Raw genomic sequence first — 23115 nt, 5'->3', positions numbered from 1 at the left:
GATGAAACAGATTTTTCTAAATATAATGTGATGCTGGAAAAGGAATTCAAGCACTGGATGGGAGGCGAAACAGACAGCCGCCGAGGGTTATCTATGAACTCTGAGTCCACTATTCTCTTCCTCCTCTGTATTTTCCACTTCTTTCATATATTGGTGCATTCACTCTTTCTTCCCATTCAACAAACATTTACTGGCTTGTCCAATATGGTAGCCACTGGCTATTTAAATTTGGCTAAACTTAAATAACATAAAAAATTTGAGTCCCAAATGCACTAACCACATTTTAAGTGCTCAAAACTCTATGTGGCTAGTAGCTACCACATATTTTTTTGAGATCTGACATTTAATTAGTTTCAGGTGTACAACATCATCAATCAATAGGGCTACCATATTCGATAGTTCTGGGAAATGCTATTTCAGATGGCTGACATAGTGACAGTAACCACAAGAATGAAAAATCCTGAGTTCTTGACATTGAGGAACTTATAACCTAGGGGAGAAAAAAACCCACCCAATATTATTTTTTATGAGCTAACACTTACTGAACTCTTGCTGGAAATCGGGCAGTTTGCTAAGCACTTTCTGTGACTATTTAGCTGCAATGCTCCTAACACCATAAAATAGATGTCATTATGCTCACTTTACAGAAAGGTCAATAACTTGCCCAATATATGTGAAGAGTACTGTAAGGCCTCATGACCAAGAGTATGTGTAGGGCCACGAAAGAAGTTGAGCTAAACTCCATTTGGGGATTTTAAGGAAGATCAGAAGTGGAGAAGGATTAAAACCCAAATCTGTATAGACCATGTTTACTCAACACGTGGGTTATAGACTTAACTACACCGGAATTACCTAGGATGCACGTTAAGAGTGTAGATTCCCTGCACCTGATTATGGGATCTGTGGGCAGGACCCAAGCTCCCCATCTCTGCTCCCGCGATTCTTTACTGTTCATTAAGTGAGGTTTGAGAGCCGCTGTCCCCCTTTGTTCCGCTTTCTCCCGGGTCTCCTGATGGGAGACCCCGCTGCGTAATCTCGGACAAAAGTTTCGGAGCCTCAGTTTCCCCGTCTGTGACATGGAGATCCCCGCGGGCCTGCGGCGCGGCTACCGAGGAGGCCACGCACGTCAGGCGCCTGGCGCACAGTAGGCGCCCAGTAAACGCGGCCCCCCGCCTGGCGAGTCCCGCCCCTCTCTGCCGGCCCGGGCTGCCTACCCTGGCAGATCTGCTCCCACAGGTTCTTGCCCGGAGGCTCCACGCCCTGTCCTGGCGAGACGTGTAGCTCGGGGGACACGGTGGACACGATGGGCACTGGCGTCCGGACAGTGTCCGACGACTCTGCGGAGCGGGCCGGCTCCTCGCGCTGGGCGGTGCGACTACTTGCCGGACACGGTGCCGCCATGGCCGCGGTTTCCACAGCAACCGCCCTCCCGGCGAGGCTATGACCCGGAAAGAGCCGGAATTCCAGGAGGCGGGCCAGCGACTCGAGATTAACTTCCGGGTCGCGGTAGAGCTGGCTTTCACGTGGAGGCGGGGAAGATTGGCCTACGGGTGAGTGCTGAGGAGCGGCACTGGCTGGGCGCCGCGGGGTCTGGAGATTGCGCCTGGGGACTTGCGCGGCGAACTGAGGGGGAAGTGGGTGGCCTGTACCCCAAATCCACACATTCCCCCCACCCCAATCGCATGTATGCGCTCGCTCTGGCCTGGAAGTTCTCCCGCCTTCGAGCGGGGCCGGGATTCCGTGTAATCCCTCCCTGTGTGTTTGTGCGGAAGCTTTGGCGCGGCGGAGCCTTTGAGGGACCGTTCTCGCCTCCTGGGTCCCTTGCTTCCTGCTCGTGAACCTGCGGCGGCAGTGAGGTGTTAGTTCCATTGTGCAGAGCGCGGGCTCCGACGTCCTGCGGGCTGGGTTCGAGTCCTTTTTGCCACTTGCTGGCTTTAGGACCCAGGACAAGTAAATTCAAGGCTCGAAGCCTCAGCGAGTCTGAGATGGGGTCTTCACACCGGTCCTCACGAGACTACCGCGAGATTTTAAGAGAGCTTTTGGAGAAAGTGTTTGCTTTTGCTGGAGACGCACTGTAAGATTCTTTCGTCTTCTTGGAGCGAATATATCTGGGGTCGCAGGGTTGAAGAAGAGGATCTTCAGTGCTAAAGAGGGAGGAAGCTACAGTGATTACGAACGGCCGAAAGGGGATTAAATTGACTACAGTTTCCTTTAACTTCTTTGTTCTGATCAGATCGCTTGACCACTCCCGCCACTTGGCTCTCTCGACTGCACCCTCTCCAGGTTTGCACCTTCTCGCCTGCCTTTGCAGGTCTCTCTTCCTCTGTTCTCCGGTTTCCCTGAGGTCTTGTCTTAGGCCCATTCTGTTTGAGACTTAGTTACCATCCATATATTTACAAGTGTTTTTTGTTTTGTTTTACCCATGTCAGCCCAGTCACCCGTGAGCCTCAGACCCACATATCCACCTGTCCACCGAATATCCTCCTGTCCATTTGGATAGCTCAAGACATCTATGTGAACCAGCCCGTCTCCTGCAGCCCCTAACTACCCGCCTTAAGTTCCTTTTTTTCAGGGATTAACACCACCATCCTGCAGTTGCCTAAGCTGGAAACCTCTGTTCTAGAAACTTTCCAGACAACTGGTAGGCCAGATTAGATGAACTTCATTACTCTGACATCACCACTAGCCTTGCTTTTATCACTATATTTTCATTATCACACCTCTTTTCCTCCTACACCTGCTCCTTGATAGCAGGTGTTTTATCTTGTTCATCTCTGTATCTGATCGCTTCTCGGCCTTTTGGCTAAGATCAAGTGTAGTATCTCTGTATCTCTGGCATTCATTAATTCATTGAGTATTTATTGAACACCCGCTGTGTGTCAGGTACAGAGCTAGGCTTTGGGATTACAGCAGAAAACAGGACAAGAGTGAATTGAGAGGGTGTACCCTTGACTTTCCAGGTGCTCCTGGCATGAGTTATAAATGAACTTGAGCATGGCTTAGTCCTGGCCTGGCTCTTTGAAGCTCCTAATGGTGAGCCAGGTCCATTGTGGTTCCCCAGGGCTCTGAGGCTGAAGTGAGCTTCAGGATGGAGAAGCTCCTGACCTTTCCCTCCCACTGTTCAAACCTTCTGCGAGGGGGGTATTTTGTTTCTGGATTCCCTGGGTGTCTCCATGTCACCTAGTCCAGGGAGCAGCAGCAGCTTGGGTGGTGACTGGAGAGAAGTGGCCCAGCTGGAAGCTAAAATGTACTTGAGGGCACCAGCCCCTTCCCACAGTTGCCTACATGCCAAAAGCTGGGCATTCTAGGTTGCTCTGTGTCATCTTCAATTGTTATATGTTGGTAATTAATTTGAAAATTTAGAAACAGTGAAGCAAGCAGAGGTGTGGCCCCCAACACCTCCCCCTCTCCCTGGCAGCGTTTGATCTGGTTCAGTCCCTCTTTATGGATGGGGAAACTGAGGCCCAGAGAAACCAACACTATGCAGCAAGAGGGCGTCAGTCACCATTTGAACCTAGGTCTTGTCAGTCCTAGCTGGGGCTTCTTTCATCATATCTTGTTGCTATTCTTATTACTAGCCACGTGGGAAGGTAGTTAGGAGGGTAAGTCATCCAGGTTGCAGGTGGGGGGAATTAATTTCCAGACAGAAAGGAAAAGAGCTACTTAGATGAACCAAGATAAGGGGTTAATTGTGCCATAGTTATTGCATCTGGTGGGAATCAGCAGGAAGAGTTGACCTCAGGATTTCTTTCCCCTTCATTCAGTGAAAGTAAGCCCCTGAGGACAGCACCTGGTCTGTCTGATTAGATTGCAGATGAACCTCAGTGGCTGGCACAGGGTAGGCAGTGGGTACATTTGTTGAATGGGTCACTAGGCTCAGAGATTTAAGGAAGGGGGTGGGAAAGGGAATCACTTTCCACGGATTATTGTGTATTTTTTCCAATAGCCCTTTGAGAAGGAATTGTTATTTCCCCCCATTTTCCAGATGGGGAAATTAATGTTCAGGGAGGCTAGGTGACTAGGGCTTAAGTTAGTGAAGGGAGCAGTTTGAATTTGAACCTGGCGTTATCTGAATTTAAATTCCATTCTACTTCTTTAATCACATTTTCCTTTGTTCCAAAGGAGTCACGCGCCTTTTCCCATCCCCTAACATTTCAGACTAGCCACTCAGAAATGTGGCTCTTGGCACTAACTAGCCGAATTGTACATGGAGTGGTTTGGTATGGAGATAACTTGTACCATTTCTCTTTTCAGGGATGATCACCAAAACTCACAAAGGAGACCTGGGCCTTGGGGTCCCAGAGAAAAAGAAGAAAAAGAAGAAGGTAGTCAAAGAACCAGAGACTCAGTACTCAGTTTTAAACAGTGATAATTATTTCACTGATATCTGTCCCACAAGAGCCACATCCCCCTCAAAGAATGTGGTCCTAGGGCAGGCATCTGAGATCCCTCTAGTGAAGAAAAAGAAGAAAAAGAAGGGCCACAGCACCCTCTGCGAGGAGCACCTAGAACCTGAGACCATATTACATGCTGGACGGACAGAGAAGTTGTACAGCCCCAGGAAGCAGGCTCTTGGTTCATCTGAGTTCCAAAGTGGGGAGAAGAAAAAAAAGAGGAAGTCCTTAAGGCCTCTGGCCATGTCTTCTGGCTCAAAAGTGAAGACCTCCCCGGACACAAGACAGGGCGAGGAGGTGACCAGAGTTGGCAAGAAGCCCAAAAAACACAAGAAGGAGAAAAAGGCCCAGGAGGCTACAGCCTTCTCAGCCAAGGACCCTTGGTTCTGTGAGTCTGGGGATACACTGTACACTTGCTCAGTGGAGAAGGATGGCGAGGAGCAGGCAGCCTCAGGGCAGAAACGGAAGCAGGGGAGCCCCAGGGAATGCAATGTGAAGATGAAGAAGAAAAAGAAAATCTACCAGAAGGGAGATACCTCCCTAGAAGAGCATCTTGAGTACTTCAAGTCCGTGGAGAGCAGACCTAGAAAAGGAAGTAAGAAGCCAGTCAAAGTTGAGGCTCCAGAATACATCCCAATAGGACATAACCCCAAGTCCCCTGCAAAGAAGAAAATGAAGTCCAAGAAAAAGGTAGAGCAGCCAGGCATTGAGGAGCCAGCTCTGAAGAGGAATAAAAAGAAGAAGGGGAAAGAGAGCAGAGTAGCAGAAGAACCTTGGGAAGAGGTAGGCATTTCTTCAGAATTAGACTCTGCTTTGGGAGAATAAGGGTGGAAGTTGGGTGTGTGTGTGTTTCTCATATTTGTAGCTGCCAGAACCCTGAATAAACTGATTTCAGCCAGAAAAGGGATTTGTTGAGATCTGTAACTGGAAAGGTTAAAAGCTATTTAACTTCAGGTATGGCTGGATCCAGGTGCTCATGGAATATCCTCAATAGTAAAGGTATCCCTTGTTATTGAAACTCTACCCAAGTCCTCACTATCTTCAATCAAGATCTAAATAAATTGGAATAAAATTTTTAGATGAATCTCCCTTTCTGAACTCTTGCCTTTTGCTGTCCAAAACTCAGGAACCAAATAGTTTGAGATAACATGGTCTGTGGCTATCTGAGCTTATTTTCTGTGCTCAGTGTACATGATTTAGATATCAAATAGATTTGGATTGCAGGAGATGCCCGTGTGGCTTTCCCCAGCTCTGGGCTTCGTTGGTTTTGGTCCCAGACAGGCACCTCCCACCTCACAGCAAGATGGTCTCAGAAGCTCCAGGATTTCATCCTAATAATTAGGCTGCCCCCAAAGGGAGAGAGAGAGCCCCTCTGAAACGATTACAGAAGTCGTCTCAGAGCTGCTCTCACAGGCCTCAATTGGATCACACAAGCCAGAATCCCTGATCCTAAGGCGGGGGGGCGGGGGGGGGGCAGGGGCCTAGGGTATCAGTCCCACCTGAACCCCACTGTCTTGAGGTCGGGAGGAAAAGACAGTTTCTGGGAGGAAAACCCAGTCCTAATTCCCAGGAGGAAGGGAATGGTTGATGGTCTGGTGAAGACAGCAGAGATCCACTGTCTCCCTCCTGACAAGCTTCCTTGAGTGGGGGAGGGAAGGGAGGAGATGAGCCAGAACACTTGGACTGCATAGGCCCATAGGCTCCCCTGTCTGTGCCAGGGCCACACCTCCATTCCTGTCTTTGGGGTATGTCTGTGCGTGTGCAGGGGGTTAGATGGTACATGTCCTACTCCAAGCAGATGTCTGGCCTGTTGGGGTAGTGATGGCTGGAATTTTTTGAACACTTACCATATGCCTGGCACTAAGCTAATGCTCCCCATGTATTAACCCGTTTAATCCTCACATCAGTCTGGTGAGTTAGCTGCTGTGGTCATCCTCATTTGACAGACAAGGAAACATACTCAGAGGAGTTAAATACCTTGATCAAGATCACCCGCCTGTTACAGTGTGGGGCTGGGCTTTAAACCCAATCTTGCTTCTGAACTTGAGGTTTCATCCTTTCTCAGAAGCTGCCCTGTAACTTCTCATAGATGCCAGTATCATTAGAGCCTAAGAAGTGACTGTCTTATATTGGAACAAGCCCTGGATTCTCTTCCCAGTTCTGCACCAACAAGCTAGGTGAGCTCAGACCAGCCACTGCCCCATGGTCCTCAAGTAAGAATGATGGCTAATGTGTATTGAGCACTTACTGAAGGATGACCCTGGCATTGGGGGGCTCAGTTAATACTGACTGATGGATGAGCTCCCTGGAGCAGGGTCATCAGGAAGGTGTCTTTGTGGCTTGAGCTCAGCTTGGCCAGGCAGGGTTGAGGAGGGCAAAGGTGGCCTCCATAATCAGGGCGTTCTGGTTTCTGGATTTTTCCCAGTTTTGCCCTAGTCCATTAGATTTGGTTTTACTGGTCTCTTTTATTCAGAAGCTCTTAGGGCCAAGAAGAACTCAGAGGTGGGAGCCTAACCCCCATCAGAATCTAGAATCCCTTCTCTCCGGAGTCCATTGGAAGGTGGTCAGTCCCCTGTTTAACATCTCCTGTGATGGGGACTCTGCTGCCTAGGACAGCCCACTGAGTCAGGAAATGCACACATCTTCAAGGTCAGGATGGGTGATGTGCATGAACAGAGCTCTTCAGGGATCATCACACGTGATGCTGGGTGCCAGGCAGAGCACACCTACAGTAAGGATGCAGGAAATGTGGCAGTTGTCATTACCAAAGGACCAGGGAAAGTGGCTGGCCTGAAGTCTCACTTTCAGAGGGTCGCATGGGGGCTGAGGCCAGTGAGAGAGTGTTGCATGTGTACAGATGCCCAGGGCAGGCCCAGTGAGGACACCACATGGAAGCAGAGACCTGTGAGGGGTGTCTGCCGTCGGTCATGCAGAGGGAACAGCAAGCGCAGAGGCCCTGGAAGGAACGAAGACGGGGTAGTGGGAGCTGGGAGTTTAGGGGGCCAAGTGCTAGAGACCAGAGAGGCCACGGGAGCCTAGATTTTTGTGTAAACAAGATGAGAGCCTTTGGAGGGTTTGGGGGAGTGGAGTGATGTGATCCAATTGAGTTACTAAATTTTTATTAAGATTTTTTTTTAAGATTTATTAGAGAAAGAGAGCATGCGCACACACAAGTGGGAGGGGCGAGGGAGAGGGAGAAAGAATCTCAAGCAGACTCTGTGCCAAGTCCAGAGCCTGATGTGGGGCTCAATCTGAGGACCCTGAGATCTGGACCTGAGCTGAAACCAAGAGTCGGATGCTTAATCTGCGCCACCCAGGTGCCCCTTAAATTTTTACTTTTTAAATTGAGATACGGTAGACCTATAACATGGTACAAGTTTAAGGTGTATATATAACATGTTCCACTTGAGTTTTTTTTTTTTTTAAAGTATTAGAGCATGTGTGCACACTAGCAAGCAGGCGGTGGGGCGGGGAGAGGAGCAGAGGGAGAAGGACAAGCAGACTGTGTGCTGAGCGCGGAGCCCAGTGCAGGGCTTCATCCCACAACCCTGAGATCATGACCTGAGCCGAAATCAGGAGTTGGACGCTTAACTGACTGAGCCACCCAGGCACCCCAAGGTTTTATTTTTAAGTAATCTCTATACCCAACGTGGGGCTCGAACCTACAACCCCAAGATCAAGAGTCTCATGCTCTGCTGACTGAGATGGCCAGGTGCCCCTCCAGTTGAGGTTTTAAAGTTCACCTGAGCTGCTGTGCATAATGCAGCAGGGTTGAGGGTGAAGAAGCAGGTGTTAAAGACTTGTGGTTGTCCAAACAGGAGAGAAGGCAGTGACTAGGAGTGGGTTGGGGGCTTGGGAGGGGGGGCACTCTTGAGGAGAGAACTGGGTTTGGGTTTGCTGGCAGGGTCTCCCTCCCCACCCCCCAATCAGGGCCCCGAGGCCCCGAGCCCACCTGTCCCTTGCTAGTTTCCCTCCCACCATCAGCAGGACCCTTGGCCTCTCTCCTCTTACTGGTTTGGTGCCATGGGAGGTAAGATGATGTCTATGTGGCAGGAAAGGTGCACCAAGCCTAAGTCAGGAGACCCGCATTAGTGTCATCCCTGTCCCTGAGCTGTGGGGGTGACTTCATGATGGTCGCTTCGCCTCTCTAAGCCTTAGTTTCTTTTTTTTTTTTTTTAATATTTTATTTATTTGACAGAGAGAGACACAGCGAGAGAGGGAACACAAGCAGGGGGAGTGGGAGAGGGAGAAGCAGGCTTCCCGCCGAGCAGGGAGCCCGATGTGGGGCTCGATCCCAGGACTCTGGGATCATGACCTGAGCCGAAGGCAGACGCTTAACAACTGAGCCACCCAGGCGCCCCTCTAAGCCTTAGTTTCTTCATATGTCAGAAAGGTCAGTGCCATTGTTTTGAGGGGAGAATTGGTGAGAATTGTTCCACGATTCCACAAGAGGATGTCAGAAGTTCTGTAAGTGGCAGGGGTTGAGGTGGTGCTGCGGTCTTCAGTCTTTTCTGGACTCTCGTGATCTCATCTGCTGAGCTGCTGGGGCAGAGGCCATCCTATGCTTGACTTTTACTCCCTTTGCCCTTTTGTGCAGGAGCCTGACACAGACTTAGAGGTGGTGTTGGAAAAGAAAGGCAACATGGATGAGGCGCACATAGACCAGGTACGGCCCAGGTCCTCACCCCCCTTCCATGTGTCTTGCCACCGCCAGACACACATTTGTCTCCTACAAGGCAACAAGATCCTGGTCCCAGAGGTGTCAGGGACCCCAAAAGCCACCAGCCAGCCTCTGGCACACTTCCAGTGGTAGAAATTGTGGCCTCCCCCACTTCATGCTGGGAGACCCCTTCACTACCACAGCTCTGACTGAGGGGCCGTCTGTTCATTCAGAGTTCCAGGGCGAGGCTTTTCTCCTTGTAATTGCTGCAGGGAGAGATGGGAGTGTGACCCCAGGAACTGTAACGAGGACAGGGAGCATGTGCTCAGCCAGGCCCATGCATTGCCGTCTCCTGGCCTCGATTCAGGAGTGTTTAGAGAAGTTACTCTGTTGTGGATCTGCTGCTGCCTCTGCCGTGCCCAGATCCGTAGGTAAATGCATCCTTTTACTGGAGCATGACTTTCTGGAATTGGGGTATATGTATGGTCCTGAACCAAATGAGGCCTGGCAGGACAGGGTGGTAACAGCATAGCCTTGGCTTTGGGCCATTACTAACGAGGTGACTTTGGGCAGTCACTAACCTCACTGACCCTCCTATAGGTGGCTGCGAAGACCAAACGAGGTCGTGTTTGTGAGGCACTCAGCAGGGGCCTGTCTGATATTTCAGCTTAAGAAGTGGCAGCCATTACCCTGACCACATCCTCTTGCTTTGTCAGCAAGTAATTGCTGGAGAGAAGCAACAGGGTGTGATACAGAGATGACCCTGTCCCATGGCCCTTCTCCTCCAGGAGAGAAGGAAACCAGAAAGTACTAGCAAATGAGCAGGGTGTGAGGAAGCCTGTAAGATGCCACAGAAGTTCCAAATCTAATGCCTTTGGGGCACTGGGGAACTCTTCCTGGAGGCGGCACATCGAAGTGGGGCCAAGAAGATCCGTGAGGTGATGCTGACTAATGGGAGCTCCCTAGCCTTTGGGTCATAGTCGCACTGCTCCCCAGAGTCAGGGCCAATGGTAATGAGCTGGGCAGCCGCCCAGAGAGGACAAAGGTGGGGCCCTGACCTGTCTAGGACCTTCCATCAGTTCCTTTTCCAGGTGTCCTCCGCCACTCAGGATGCAGCAAGTTGCTGGAACTCAGTCCCCATGCCTGTGTACTTCCTATGGGCAAGGCCCGCCAACAACGCTTTACTTTTTTGTGCCTGCTGAGTATTTTGATTACTTGACAATTTTTAAGAAAACCATTTTGGGTGACACATTACCTCAGTGTAAGTGAAGCTTTCTGTTTGACCTCTCCTGTTTTCCCCATAAGTGCTAAAAGTTTACTTTGTTAAAAAATTGCAACCTGAAAACAAAGGCAACCTGAAATCCTACCATCTCATAATGATCCTTGTTAGCCCTTTAGTTATATTGTTCCAGATTTTTCCTTTGTAACTATATATGTGTAATTTTAAAGCACTGTGCAGTCATGCTCTGTATGCTGTTCTTTTAACTTTTGTCATTTAACTGTTGATTGCTTTTCATTTTGGTGTATGTACATCTGTATCATTCCACACATGGAGCATGGTTCCACTATAGGAATATATCATCATTTTCTCATTTTTATGGCTGTCACTTTGTTTTATGTAGTTTTAAACTTATATAAATGGTCACCTTGACTCTATAAATGGTCACCTTGACTCGTAGCCTGTGGGAGATTATAAGGGAGGAGGGGGACACCTAGGTGGGTGGCTCAGTCGGTTGAGCGTCCGATTCTTGATTTCGGCTCAAGTCATGATCTCAGTCATGAGATTGAGCTCCATGTTGGGCCCTATGCTGGGTGTGGAAGCTGCTTGAGATTCTTTCTCCCTCTCCCGCCTCCATCACCACCACCCCAAACTCATACGTGCGCATGCGTTCGCTCTGACTGCCCCCCCCCAAAAAAAAGGGAGCAGAAGAAAGTCCACAAATTGGGACAGCTGAAGTTATACCTAATCCTTAGAAGGGAGGACAAGGCCCTGGAAGCTTTTTTTTTTTTTGTAATTGAAGTGTAGTTGACATACAATGTTACAGTAGTTTCAGATGTACAACGTAGTGATTCAGTAATTACGTATTTTATGAAATGCTCACCACAGTAAGTGTAGTTACCGTCTGTCACCATACAAAGCTGTTACAATATTACTATGTTCCCTGTGCTGTACTTTACATGCCTGTGACTTATTTATAACCAGAAGTTTGTACCTCTCAATCTCTTTCACCTATTTGAGCCCATCTGCCTATACCCCTCCATCTCGCAACCACTAGTTTTCTGTTTTTATGAGTCATTTCTGTTCTCTTTCGTTTGTTCTTTTTTCTGTCTCAGTTATTTCACTTAGCATAATACACTGTAGGCCCATCCATGTTGTTGCAAATAGCAAGAGTTCATTCTTTTTCATGACTGAGTAATATTCCACTGTGTTGGGTGCATGTGTGTACGTGTATGTATGTGTACACATACCACATCTTTTTGCATTCATCTATCAGTGAACACTTAGGATGCATCCATATGTTGGCTATTGTAAATAATGGTGGGATAAACATAGGGGTACATATATCTTTTCAAATTAGTGTTTTCCTTTTCTTTGGGTAAATACCCGAAGTAGAATTACCGGCTTGTATGGCATTTCAGTTTTTAAATTTTTGAGGAAATTCCATGCTGTTTTTTAGAGTGGTTGTACTAATTTACATTCACACCAACAGTGTACAAGAGTTGCCTTTTCTCTGCATCCTTGCCAACACTTGGTATTTCCTGTCTTTTTGATACTAGCCATTCTGACTGGTGTAATGTGATATCTCATTGTGGTTTTGATTTGCATTTTCCTGATGGTTAATGATGTTGAACATCTGTTCATGTGTCTGTTGGCCATTTGTATGTCTTCAGAAAAGTGTCTATTCAGGTCCTCTGCCCTTTTATTTATTTATTTATTTATTTTTGGTATTGTATGAGTTCTTCATATATTTTGAATATTAGCCCCTTATTGAATATATTATTTGCAAATAAGTTGATCCTTGAACAACATGGGTTTGAATTGCACAAGTACATGAATACATGGATTTTTTTTGATACAGTATGTAAATGCATTTTTTCTTCCTTATGATTTTAACACCTTTAGCTTTATTGTAAGAATACAGTATGTAATATGTATAATTTACAAAATCTGTGTTAATCAACTGTTTATATTATTGGTAAGGCTTCGAGTTAACAGTAGGCTACTAATAGTTAAATTTTGGGGGAGTCAAAAGTTACATGTGGATTTTCAACTGTGCAGGGAATCGGTGCCCTCACTCCCACTTTTTCAAGGGTCAGCTGTATCGTCTCCCATTCAGAGGTTGCCTTTTCTTTTGTTATGATTTCCTTCACTGTGCAGAAGCTTTTTAGTTTGATGTAGTCCAAATTGTTTTTTTTATTGCCCTTGCCTGAGGAGACAAATCCAGAAAAACATTGCTAAAACTGATGTCCAAGTGTTTATTGCCTCTGTGTTTCGTTTTTGTTTTTTTTAAGATTCTATTTATTTATTTGAGAGAGAGAGAGAGCATGAGATGGGAGAGGGTCAGGGGGAAACAGGCTCCCTGCCGAGCAGGGAGCCCAATGTGGGTCTTGATCCCGGGACTCTGGGATCATGACCGAAGGCAGTCGCCCAACCACAGCCACCCAGGCGCCAGCCTATGTTTTGTTTGTTTTTTTTTTTAAGGTTTTATTTATTTGAGAGAGAGAGAATGAGCAGGGGGAGGGGCAGAGGAAGAGGGAGAAGCAGGCTGCCCACTGAGCAAGGAGCACGATGGGGGCCTAATCCCAGGACCCTGGGATCATGACCTGAGCCGAAGGCAGACACTTAACCGACTGAGCCACCCAGGTGCACCGCCTATGTTTTCTTTTAGGGCTCCTATGGTTTCAGGTCTCACATTTAAGTCTTAAATTCTTTTTGAGTTTATTTTTGTGTATGGTATAAGCAAGGGACCAATTCCATCCTTTTGGTATAGCTGTCCAGTTTTCCCAACACCATTTATTAGAGACTATCTTTCCCCCATTGTATATCCTTGAATCCTTTGTCATAGATTAATTGACCACATAAATGTGGGGTTTTTTTTCTGGGCTCTGTGTTTTCTTCTATCAATCTGTGTGTCTGCTTTTGTGGCAGTACCATTCTATTTTGATTACTGTTGCTTTGTAGTATAGTTTGAAATTTGGGATTGTGCTACCCCCAGCTTTGTTTTTCTCAAGATTGCTTTGGCTATTCAGAGTCTTGTGGTTCCATACAAACTTTAGGATTGTTAGTTCCAGTTCTATAGAAAATGCTATTGGTATTTTGATAGGGATTGCATTGGACCTGTAGATTGCTTTGGGTAGTATGGACATTTTAACAATATTAATTCTTCCAATCCATGAGCATGGTATATCTTTCCATTTATTTATGTGATCTTCAGTTTCTTTCATCAGTGTCTTATAATTTTCAGAGTATACCTCTTTCGCCTATATAGTCCTAAGTATTTTATTCTTTTTGATGCAGTTGTAAATGGGAGTGTTTTCCTTTTTTTTAAGACAGAGATAGCGAATGGGGGGTGGGTGGGTAAAGGGAGAGAGAGAATCTTAAGCAGGAGATCTCACGACCCTGAGATCATGTTAAGAGTCAGACGCTTAACCAGCTGAGCCACCCAAGTGCCCCCAGGGGTATTTTTTTAATTTCTCTTTTTGATACGTTGTTATTAGTGTATAGAAATGCAACAGATTTTTTTTTTTTTAAGATTTTATTTATTTATTTGACAGAGAGAGAGTGAGAGCAGGAACACAAGCAAGGGGAGTGGGAGAGGGAGAAGCAGGCTTCCCATGGAGCAGGGAACCCGATGTGGGACTCCATCCCAGGACCCTGGGATCATGACCTGAGCCGGAGGCAGATGCTTAATGACTGAGCCACCCAGGCACCCTGCAACAGATTCTTATATATTGATTTTGTATCCTGCAGCTTTTACTGAATTCATTTATTAGTTGTAATAGTTTTTTGGTGGAGTCTTTAGGGTTTTCTATACAGAGTATCATGCCATCTGCAAGTAGTGACAGTTTTATTTCTTTCCAATTTGGATCCCTTTTCTTTTTCTTGTCTGTTGTGGCAGACACTTAAGTACTGTGTTGAATAAAAGTGATGAGAGTAGATATTTTTGTTTTGTTTCTCATCTTAGAGAAAAAGTTTGCAGCTTTTCACCATTGAGTATGATATTAACTGTGGGTTTATCATTTATAGCCTTTTATGTTGAGGTATGTTCCCTCTGTACCCATTTTGTTGACAGTTGTTACCATGAATTGATGATGAATTTTGTCAAATGCTTTTTCTGCATGTATTGAGATGAATATTTTTATTCATTTTGTTAATGTTGATTTACAGATATTAAACCATCCTTGCATCCCTGAGATAAATCCTACTTGATAATGGTGAATGATCCTTTTAATGTATTGCTGAATTCAGTTTGCTAACATTTTGTTGAGGACTTTTGCATCTATGTTCATCAGGGATATTGGTCCTGGAAGCTTTTATATCAAACAGCAGGGTCATTAGTCCACTGGTGGTGGCCTTGAGCCATGCTGGCAACATTGTATAAGATGTACCTACTGTGGACCAGGCACTCTGTTAGGTTCTTACATTCTGCACCCAACAATTTCATGTGGGGTAGGGGGTTCTCCCACCCCAGCAATTCTTGGCCACCAAGTGGGTGGCCTACCATTCAGCTCAGTTCTGACACTGTATATCTGGAGATCGTGTCACATCCCACAGGTTAAGGACTCAGTCCCACCAGACTGCTCCCCACCCATGCCCCAGTTCAGATGCCAAGCTGGATTGTCACCTGTGCTTCTTACCAGGCTGTTATAGATGGGAGGTTCTGATAACCCCCTCCTTGGGTTTTATTAATTTGCTAGAGCAGTTCACAAAACTCAGAGAAACCTTTTACTTACAAGATTGTTGTTTATAATAAAAGGATATAAATCAGGAAGAGCCGGATGGTGGTGATACATAGGGCAAGGTATGGGGAACTGCACTGAACTTGCTTGCCCTCTCCAAGCATACCACTGTCCCCAAATCTCCATGTTTTCACCAACCCTGAAGCTCTCTGAACACCCCCCTCTTTTGGGGGTTTTATGGAGGCTTCATTATATAGGCACGATTGATTAAATCATTGGCCATTTGGTGATTGATTCACCCTTCAGCCCCTCTTCCTTCCTTGGGGGTTGGAGATGGGACTAAAAATTCCAACCCTCTAGTCACAGGGTTGGTTCACCTGGCAACCAGCCCCCATTCTTAGGTTTTTTCAGGCATTCACCTCATTAACATAACAAAACATGTTATGAGGCATTCACCTCATAACATAACATTAACAAAACAACTTGATGACTCCTCGCTTTGGAAATCCCAAGGGGTTTAGGAGCTTTGTGCAGAAACTGGATGAAGACCAAATATGTATTTATTATGAATCCGATCACAATTCTGTTTCTCCCATTTATCCTCCAAGGTAGCTGATATTTCTACTTGCAGATAAATGGAAGTACACAAAGGTTAAGTGACTTACGCAAGGCCACGCTAGTTAATGGCAGAGCTAAGATTCAAACTAACCTGTGCCTGACTTCAGTGCTATTTCTAGAAAACAGTGCTGTCCCGAAAGTTAACTACAGTCTCTTCTGTACAGGAAGGCAGGGCTTCAGGCAGTATGCTTTGGGAAGTTTCTACCCAGTATGGCTATTACAGACAAAAAAGGTTCTAGTGCTGAAGGTGGATAAGGCTCAGTTTGTAGGAAAGTTCATTCTTAAAAGAAGTTCATTCTTAATCCAAAACAAGGATTAATGAGGCTGCCCATTTTAGGCCAAGGGATTGCAGCCTTGGGATGCTTAGAGGATACTTTTGACAAATGCCTGCCCCAATTTGCAGCAGAGGGAAGCTTTCCCTCTTGTCACCCTCCTGTCCTCCTGCCCTGTCTCTCTGCTCGGTTTTAAGCTCAGAGGAAAACAACTGTGTCCCATTTCCCTCTTTTCTTTCCTCTCCCTTGTTCAGGTGAGGCGAAAGGCCTTGCAAGAAGAGATCGATCGTGAGTCGGGCAAAACAGAAGCTTCTGAACCGAGGAAGTGGACAGTAAGTTTGCTGCTCAGGCTCTGGTCGGTTGCATACCCCGGCACCCCGAGTCCTCCTGCATGTTGCACCCTGAAGAGCAGAGTGCTGGGAGCCCATGTTAGTCCAGGCCCCCGAGGCTGTCCCTGTGTGCCTGCTGGCTCTCTTCACTGCAGAACTTGTCCTGAGCTAATTTCCTTCCTTCTGAAAGGGGTGCTTGCCTCCCTCCTGGAGAGCTGGCCAAGCAAGATAAGCAGCCTGAACCTTTGTCTCCTGCTGTGGATGGGGGGGGTGTCCCGCACATTAGTCACTGAGGGCATGTGACAGGCGCTTTCCAGCAGTGGATGATGACCTCAAAAGGCTGCTTGGACCAGGGCAGGAGGCAGAAGGGAGAGCGGTGTGGTGGCAGGCCTCTCTCAGACCGCCTTCGAGGTCCAGTTGGAATGGGAGATTTCCAAACCAGGCCTGAGGAGATGGGACAGGAGAGAGTGCAGCACAAGGACCACGAAGTCAGGCTGAAGAGGGCTGAGAGGGATGTGGGCAGGGCAGTGGGCCATACCAGGCCGGCCTCGGTGGCCATCGTAGGGAGCGTGCACTGGGCTCTAAGTGCTGTGGGAGCTGCTGGAGGGCATTTATGTAGGGGAAATGGGGAGTGGGTTAAAAGGCTCAGCCTGCAGGCCTGAGGACTGGGATGGTGGCAGAGGATAGAGAAAGAGAAGAAAACAGCTTCATAATCCAAAAAGACTTGTTAATAGATTGGATTTGGGGGAGAGGGAAAGAAGGATCCAGACAACAGGGAAGCCTTGCCTTTCTGCACTGTTAAGTCTTCACAGTTTAACATAGGAAAGAACAATTGATTTGGATCAAAAGACCTAAGTTCAATTTCGGGCTCTGCCACTTTCTAGTTGTGAGACTCAGGCAAGCAATGTCTTCTCTCTGAGCCTCCGTTTCCACACCTGTAGAATGAGACTCATACTCTGGTCCAATGGGATATGGAGAGGGGCTTTGTTATGTGTCTTCCCTCTGGGTATTCTCTCCTTTCTCCCCAACCTCTTGAGCTGAGCAGAGCTGATAGAAACCGTTATTGACTTGAGGAAGGCAAGAAACAGGACAGCATCATTCAGAACCTTTGGCTCCAGGGGCTGTACCTAGAAGGACCTGATGGGGGAAGAGGGCTCCTGGGGCCCAGGGCGGTATCTGCTGGGGACACTTTAGGTGGCATTACCTCCCAGGACCTAGGGCCACTTGACCGCCAAGGCATATGGTGGGGCTTCCAGAGTGGCTGTGGGCCCCTGCGGGAGGGTCCCCTTTCAGTGGGTCAGCAGCCCTTGGAGAGCTAGCCTACCTATGACTGGTCAGCCTCTGGCAGCACTCTCCTCAGACCCAGCGCAGGACTGTCCGAGCTGGTTTCTCATCCTAGAAATTGTAGACCTGGGAAGCTGTAATTACGCCTACAACTGGGCCACTATGAAGCTGGGAGAATTTGTCACTGCTTCACTCGGGGCAGGTGTAGCAGTGACTGGTTCTTACTGTTCTCCCAAATCTGACCTAGAAATAAGTGCTAAGCTGGGATTTGGCTTGCAAGTGGAAAGTTTCCAGGCAGTATGGAGGTCAGCAATTGGGGTGGGGTGGGAAGAATGACAGATCATCAAGGATTTAAAGTTGCCAAACATTGTGCTCTGGGTTGTCGGTGTAAAATGTGATTCGATCCGTAGCTGAAGCCCTGTGAGAAGGGTATTACACTCCTCTTTTATAGGTGACGACATTGAGGCTCAGAGAGGTTAGGTGATTTGACCAGGGTCACACAGGTAGGCTGGCTTCTTGGGTGTCTGTGACTTTAAACTAGTTTTCTTGAGCCAGGTTTCTTGTCTCTCTCACAGATATGGGAAGGACAGGGGTCTTTTCTTATGCAACTTCTCTGAGGGACTGTCTTGAATTTTCTTGAACATGGATGATTTGTGTATAGGTGGTAGAGTACTCTGGACAGGAATTGGAACCCCCGAGTTCCTGGAGTTCCTGGGCTGGCTCAGCTTCGGACTCAGCTGTGTGACCCTTGACCTCTCTGGGCCTCCACTCCCTGCTATGAAATGCAGTGCTTGTGTGAGGATAAGTTCATTTCAGATTCCCACTTGCCTCCTCCTCCTTCCAACTGTCAGAAACCTTAGGCTGAGGGAAGAGTGGGTAGCCAGCTGGTGAGGCGAGGTGAGCTGTGCTGGGAGGTGTGTAGAGGTGTGTTGGGCGGTGAGGTTGTTGGAGGTGAGGTGAGGTGAGGTGAGGTGTGCCATGCTCTTTGCAGTGAGTGAGGGAAGGAGTAAAGCAGACAGGCAGCTCCATGGTGGGCCCTGGTGTAGGCCAGACCTGAGATAGAATTCCAGCAGGGTCGTTAATGAGGTTTGTGCCCCCAGTTAAGCTGCAGACCTCCCGTTTCCTTATCAGTAAAATGGGAATGCTAACAGTATTCCTCATAGGGCTCTTGTTAGAATTCAGAAGACAGTCCATTGATGTGCTCATGAGCACTGTGCCTGGTACATAGCCAGCATTTAATCAGCTGGATCCTCCCTGGTGGGGCTGGGGCTGGGGAAAGGGCAGGGCTTTGGAAACCAGGAAAATAACCACCTCTTTTTCTCTATACAGGGAACTCAGTTTGGCCAGTGGGATACTGCCAGCTTTGAAAACGAGGAACAGAAACTGAAATTTCTCAAACTGATGGGTGGCTTTAAAAATGGGGCCCCTTCATTCAGCCGCCCCTCTAACACGATCGGAAGGCCCAACATGGCTCTCAGCAAGAAGGCGGCCGACGCCCTGCAGCAGAACCTGCAGCAGGACTACGACCGGGCCATGAGCTGGAAGCACAAGCGGGGCGCTGGCCTTGGCTTCTCCACCGCCCCAGACAAAACCTTTTATATTGACCGGAATGCTTCCAAGTCGATTAAGTTTGAAGATTAGACTCTACTGTCTTGTCCTTCAAAACAGCCCAAATTGCTTTTATTATTCATTTATGCAGTTGAAAGCCATCTGACAACTGTCTCAGATCAAACCTCTGCAGAGATTAAGGAAAACTCTGCCTGTGTGCTTGGACGAAGTGGGGTCAGGGAGCTCATGTTTCAGAAGCCAAGAGAACATGTGAGTGGCTAACACCTACTATTTTGTGTATTAAGCATTCCATCCCTGTGTGAAGACCTCAGCATATATAAATAAGAGCTAGATTTGCTGAGTGCTTAGTATGTGCCAGGTACGTACTACTGTGTTTCCCTCGCATTAATGTAGTTAGTCATTATGAAATAGGTGCTATTATCCCCATCTTACCGATGAGGAAACTGAGGTTCAGGGATGAAGTAATAAAATTGCCCGGTTCACCCAACCAGTAAGTGCCAAGTGTTGGACTTCTGTATCCCACGTCCTGTGTCACTATTCACTACTCCGAATGTCCCCTTCTAGGGAATTTCACCAGGAATACTCATGGGGGATGAAAATCTCTTGATTGAAGAGACAAGTTTTGTGAGATGTCTAAATCTCAAATAGGAAGTAGAATTGATGGTAAACAGGTAAGAGCAAGCTCATTTTCTTTTCCCATCCTGAAGGCAAAGAGGGGTCTGAATGGCCACCAAGCAGATGTGGCTGAGCTTCCTCTGTGGTTGGGAAATGTGTTTCTAAACCAATTTTGCCTTTTCTGGCTCTCCTGCCTTCCATCCTCAGTGTTGAGCTTGGATTTAATCTTCATGCTTTAACTGAATTCTGACCAACGCATTTTAGAGAGACTGTTAGTCTTAATGAACTGACGGCAAATTCCCAGGGATATGTTTATTAGAATCTTTGTGACCACAAGGGAGAGAGTCCTAGGTGACTTGTGTGGTGGAGGTCTAACGCCAGGAGGCCTGGGATGACACAGGAAGTTGCCTCATCATGACACTGCTGCCATGCCTGGACCCTACAACCAGCCTCACAGAGCTCCAGGTACAGTGACCTGAGTGACAAATGACCACCTTCTCCATTCACCTAGCATTTTGCATCTGAAAATACAGGTTCTGAGTGTGACATTTTCACATCACTTGGCATGAATGCCTCCTATAGATATCCCAGCTCAGGTAGGCCTAACTAAATAGCCAGGATATTCAGTCTCTCACTGGGCAGGAAGTCCTGATGTGTAGGGGTTGACTCAGCAACTCAACAAGGAAACGTTCTTTTCCTCTCTGCTCCATCCATCCTATTGGCTTCATCAGGCTGCTTGAAAGAATAGCTGTAGCAATTCTAGGTGGGATATCAAGATGCTAGAACATTCCAGAGGAAGAAGAAAAACCTTATGGCTGAAGGAAGGTTCCAGAAGACCTTTCATCGTTACTCATTGCCTAGTAGTGGGTCATACGCCCATTTCTGAGCCAGCCCCTGGCGTGTGGAGGAAGAGTCTCCTCAGGCCAGTCATAGAGGAAGAGTGAGGGGCAGGTGCTGACAAGACAAACATGGAGGCCACTACTGCCCCACTGGGCAGAGGTGAGGCGGGCCTGCCTGGGTGCTGCCTAGTAAGCATGGGCCAGGGAAGGGGTCGCACAAATCTATCCCAGCAGTGTTTCAGGTGGGCCACTTCACTTGGAATGTGAATTGGGCCTTTGATGGATTCAACCTTGAGGTACATGATGGAAGAGGCCATCTAAGTGCCTGGAAGGTAAGGTTCTGTGTTTGAGTTAGCTCCTTCAGAGCACCTCCTCTTCACAGGGGGATAAATCTCTCCTGGCCTTGATCTACACCACGGGAATTCACTCACTGTATTGACTGCTTCTCTCATTCTTTTTAACTTGTCAAGAGATCACTCTACAGTTTGGGCCTGCCTTGGCTCATCAGGAAGGGTTGTGCTCAACCATCTCTTGGGTGATTCTGGAGATTAGTTAATTAGTTGTCCACTCTCTTGTCCCCATAGTGATCGTTCTCATTAGCGATGTGATGGTCAGGCCTTTCCCCTCCTGTCATTTAGTATAAATAGTCCGTGTAATAGGATTTGACTTTCAAACTTAATGTATCACCATTGGCTGAAGAGTTCCACTGGCTTAGGAGAAGGTTTATAGTTTGTTTCTGAAGCAGGGTCTAACCAGAGCAGATGGAACAGCCCAGACAGCAAGATGGCCAGTGGCCTCAAAATGGACTTAACCTTGGTCTGCATTGACAAGAGTGGCAGAGACACCATTTCCCAAGTGAGCAGGTCTCTGTCCTGTAGCAGTGTGCAGTCCCGGGAGGATTTTCACTCTGAGCTTCCTGTGTTAGCTGGGGTCCTCGCTTTTGTGAATTAAACACATTGACTTGTGCCACCTCTGCCCCTTTTCCCCATGTCCAGAGCCATCAATTTGCAAGGGTTTTTTTGGTGTGATTTCCTATGTTCTTGATGTCTTGACTCTGTAGAACACAGCATGTCTCCACTGCAAAAGGCGGTTTTGGGATTTTTACTCAGATTCGGGGCAGGAGAGGTCTGGCATATAGCACAGCCAAGGTCTTAGTTGAATATTTAACAGCCCTGTTCTCATTTCTCCTTTGGGGATTTCTCACTCGACTGACCCTCCTATTGGCAGGGTCCTTCCCTCCTCGGTTGCCCTTATCCAGCTATCTCTGAAACCTTATGATTCTTAACTACTTCATCCTTTGTAGTGATTCCTGCTATTTCTGCCTTAGCCTGCTAGGCCCTACCCTGAGATTTGCTTTCCATAACTAGACCGGTACATCAAAAGTATTTGCTAGATAGACAAAGTTCTCCTCGAAAAGAAATTGTGTATTCAGCCCTACAAACAGAATTATTGAGGTTTGTGATTGGCAGAATAATGACCCCCTATGGGGTCATTGGACCCCATGGACAACATATGTTGTCCATGTCCCAGTCACCAGAACCTATGAGTGTTAGCACACAAAAGAGAGTTTAGGGTAGCAGATGGAATTACAGTTGCCAGTCAGCTGACCTTAAAATAAGATGATCCTGGATTGTCTGATTGGGCCCAGTGTAATCATATGGGTTCTTAACTGTAGAAGGGGGAGGCAGAAATGTGGAAGAGACTTGTAAGAAAAACTCAACAAGCTGTTGCTGGTTTTAAGTTAGAGGAAGGGGCCACAAGCCAAAAAATGCAGGTGGCCTCTAGAAGCTAGGAAGGTCAAGAAAACATTCTCCCCCAACTGCCCCCAGAGCCTCCAGAAGGAACAAAGCCCTGCCCATACCTTCATTTTGAGGGTAAGCCTGCTGAGACCTGTTGGACTTGGGAAAAACAGATCTGCAAGGTGATAGAATTGTATTGTTGTAAGCCACTAAGTTTGTGGTAGTTTGTTAAAGCAGCAATAGAAAAGTAATACATGCAGAACTTTTCCTCATTTTTTTTACCTTATTTCCTAAAATTTTTTGAATTTTTATTGTTCCATTGTCCTTTGTAATGACATCCCCTGTAGGCTGTGGTTTTCAGAGATTGGCTAATTGATTCAGTAATGGGCTGAGGAAAACCACAACAGATCATAGAAAATCTAAGCCTTTGCCTGGGCCTGGTGACAGATGGTTCTGAAGCTCCTTTGAGGTAATGCATTACTCAACCTAATACGAAAGTCCAAATTCATGTCAATTTAAGAACATTATGTTACTCAGGCTTGGGAACGAACGCTGTCTGATATGAACAGCCTCAGAGTAGAAGAAAAGACTTAAAGCGGGTAATTTGTGAATTTGTCAATTGTGTTTCATTCAAACAGTATCATATAGTAACAGTGGTATATGAAATAATTTTAATGGAAATAATTTTGTGAAATAAAGGTCACTTGATAATATTTGAGTAATACCACCATGCTTTCTGAACTTCTGTATGTTTTGTTCAGTAAAGGGGAGCAAAAGGGTTATTCAGAATCCGCTGTTCTTTAACGTAGGCTCTTTTCTCAGGCTGGGGGCCGGGGGGTGGGGGGTGGGGGGAAATTAACAATTAAGTCGGCCAGAAAATCCATATATATTCTTT

At 47.1% G+C, this 23115-nt stretch overlaps 2 protein-coding genes and 1 pseudogene across 6 annotated transcripts in view; 2 read left to right on the top strand and 1 right to left on the bottom strand.

Moving 5' to 3' along the window:
• Positions 1-1461, bottom strand: part of LOC116628042 (IQ domain-containing protein K-like) — a 123576-nt gene extending 122115 nt beyond the window's left edge. For both annotated transcript variants that reach the window (XM_032398091.1, XM_032398092.1), the window contains exon 1: positions 1215-1461. In XM_032398091.1, the coding sequence (XP_032253982.1) occupies positions 1215-1401 (187 nt within the window). In that variant the 5' untranslated portion in view covers positions 1402-1461. The remainder of the gene's footprint in view (positions 1-1214) is intronic.
• On the top strand, positions 1460-22939 carry LOC116628039 (lysine-rich nucleolar protein 1-like). 4 transcript variants are annotated; one of them, XM_032398085.1, is made up of 5 exons: positions 1460-1550; positions 4255-5177; positions 8992-9060; positions 16100-16177; positions 18788-22939. In XM_032398085.1, exons 2-5 carry the CDS (start codon positions 4257-4259, stop codon positions 19097-19099), a joined length of 1380 nt encoding a protein of 459 aa, XP_032253976.1. In that variant the 5' UTR covers positions 1460-1550; positions 4255-4256; the 3' UTR covers positions 19100-22939. The 4 variants fall into 4 exon arrangements, with proteins under 4 accessions (XP_032253976.1, XP_032253979.1, XP_032253978.1 ...); XM_032398087.1 differs by lacking the exon at positions 1460-1550 and adding an exon at positions 1677-2074; XM_032398086.1 differs by lacking the exon at positions 1460-1550 and adding an exon at positions 2082-2283.
• On the top strand, positions 2784-2874 carry LOC116628043 (annotated as a pseudogene).
• Positions 22940-23115: the final 176 nt, after the last annotated feature.

This window comes from Phoca vitulina, unplaced genomic scaffold (assembly GCF_004348235.1).
Source record: "Phoca vitulina isolate PV1807 unplaced genomic scaffold, GSC_HSeal_1.0 scaffold109, whole genome shotgun sequence".
NCBI lineage: Eukaryota > Metazoa > Chordata > Mammalia > Carnivora > Phocidae > Phoca > Phoca vitulina.
This window is presented reverse-complemented; position numbering and strand designations above follow the sequence as displayed.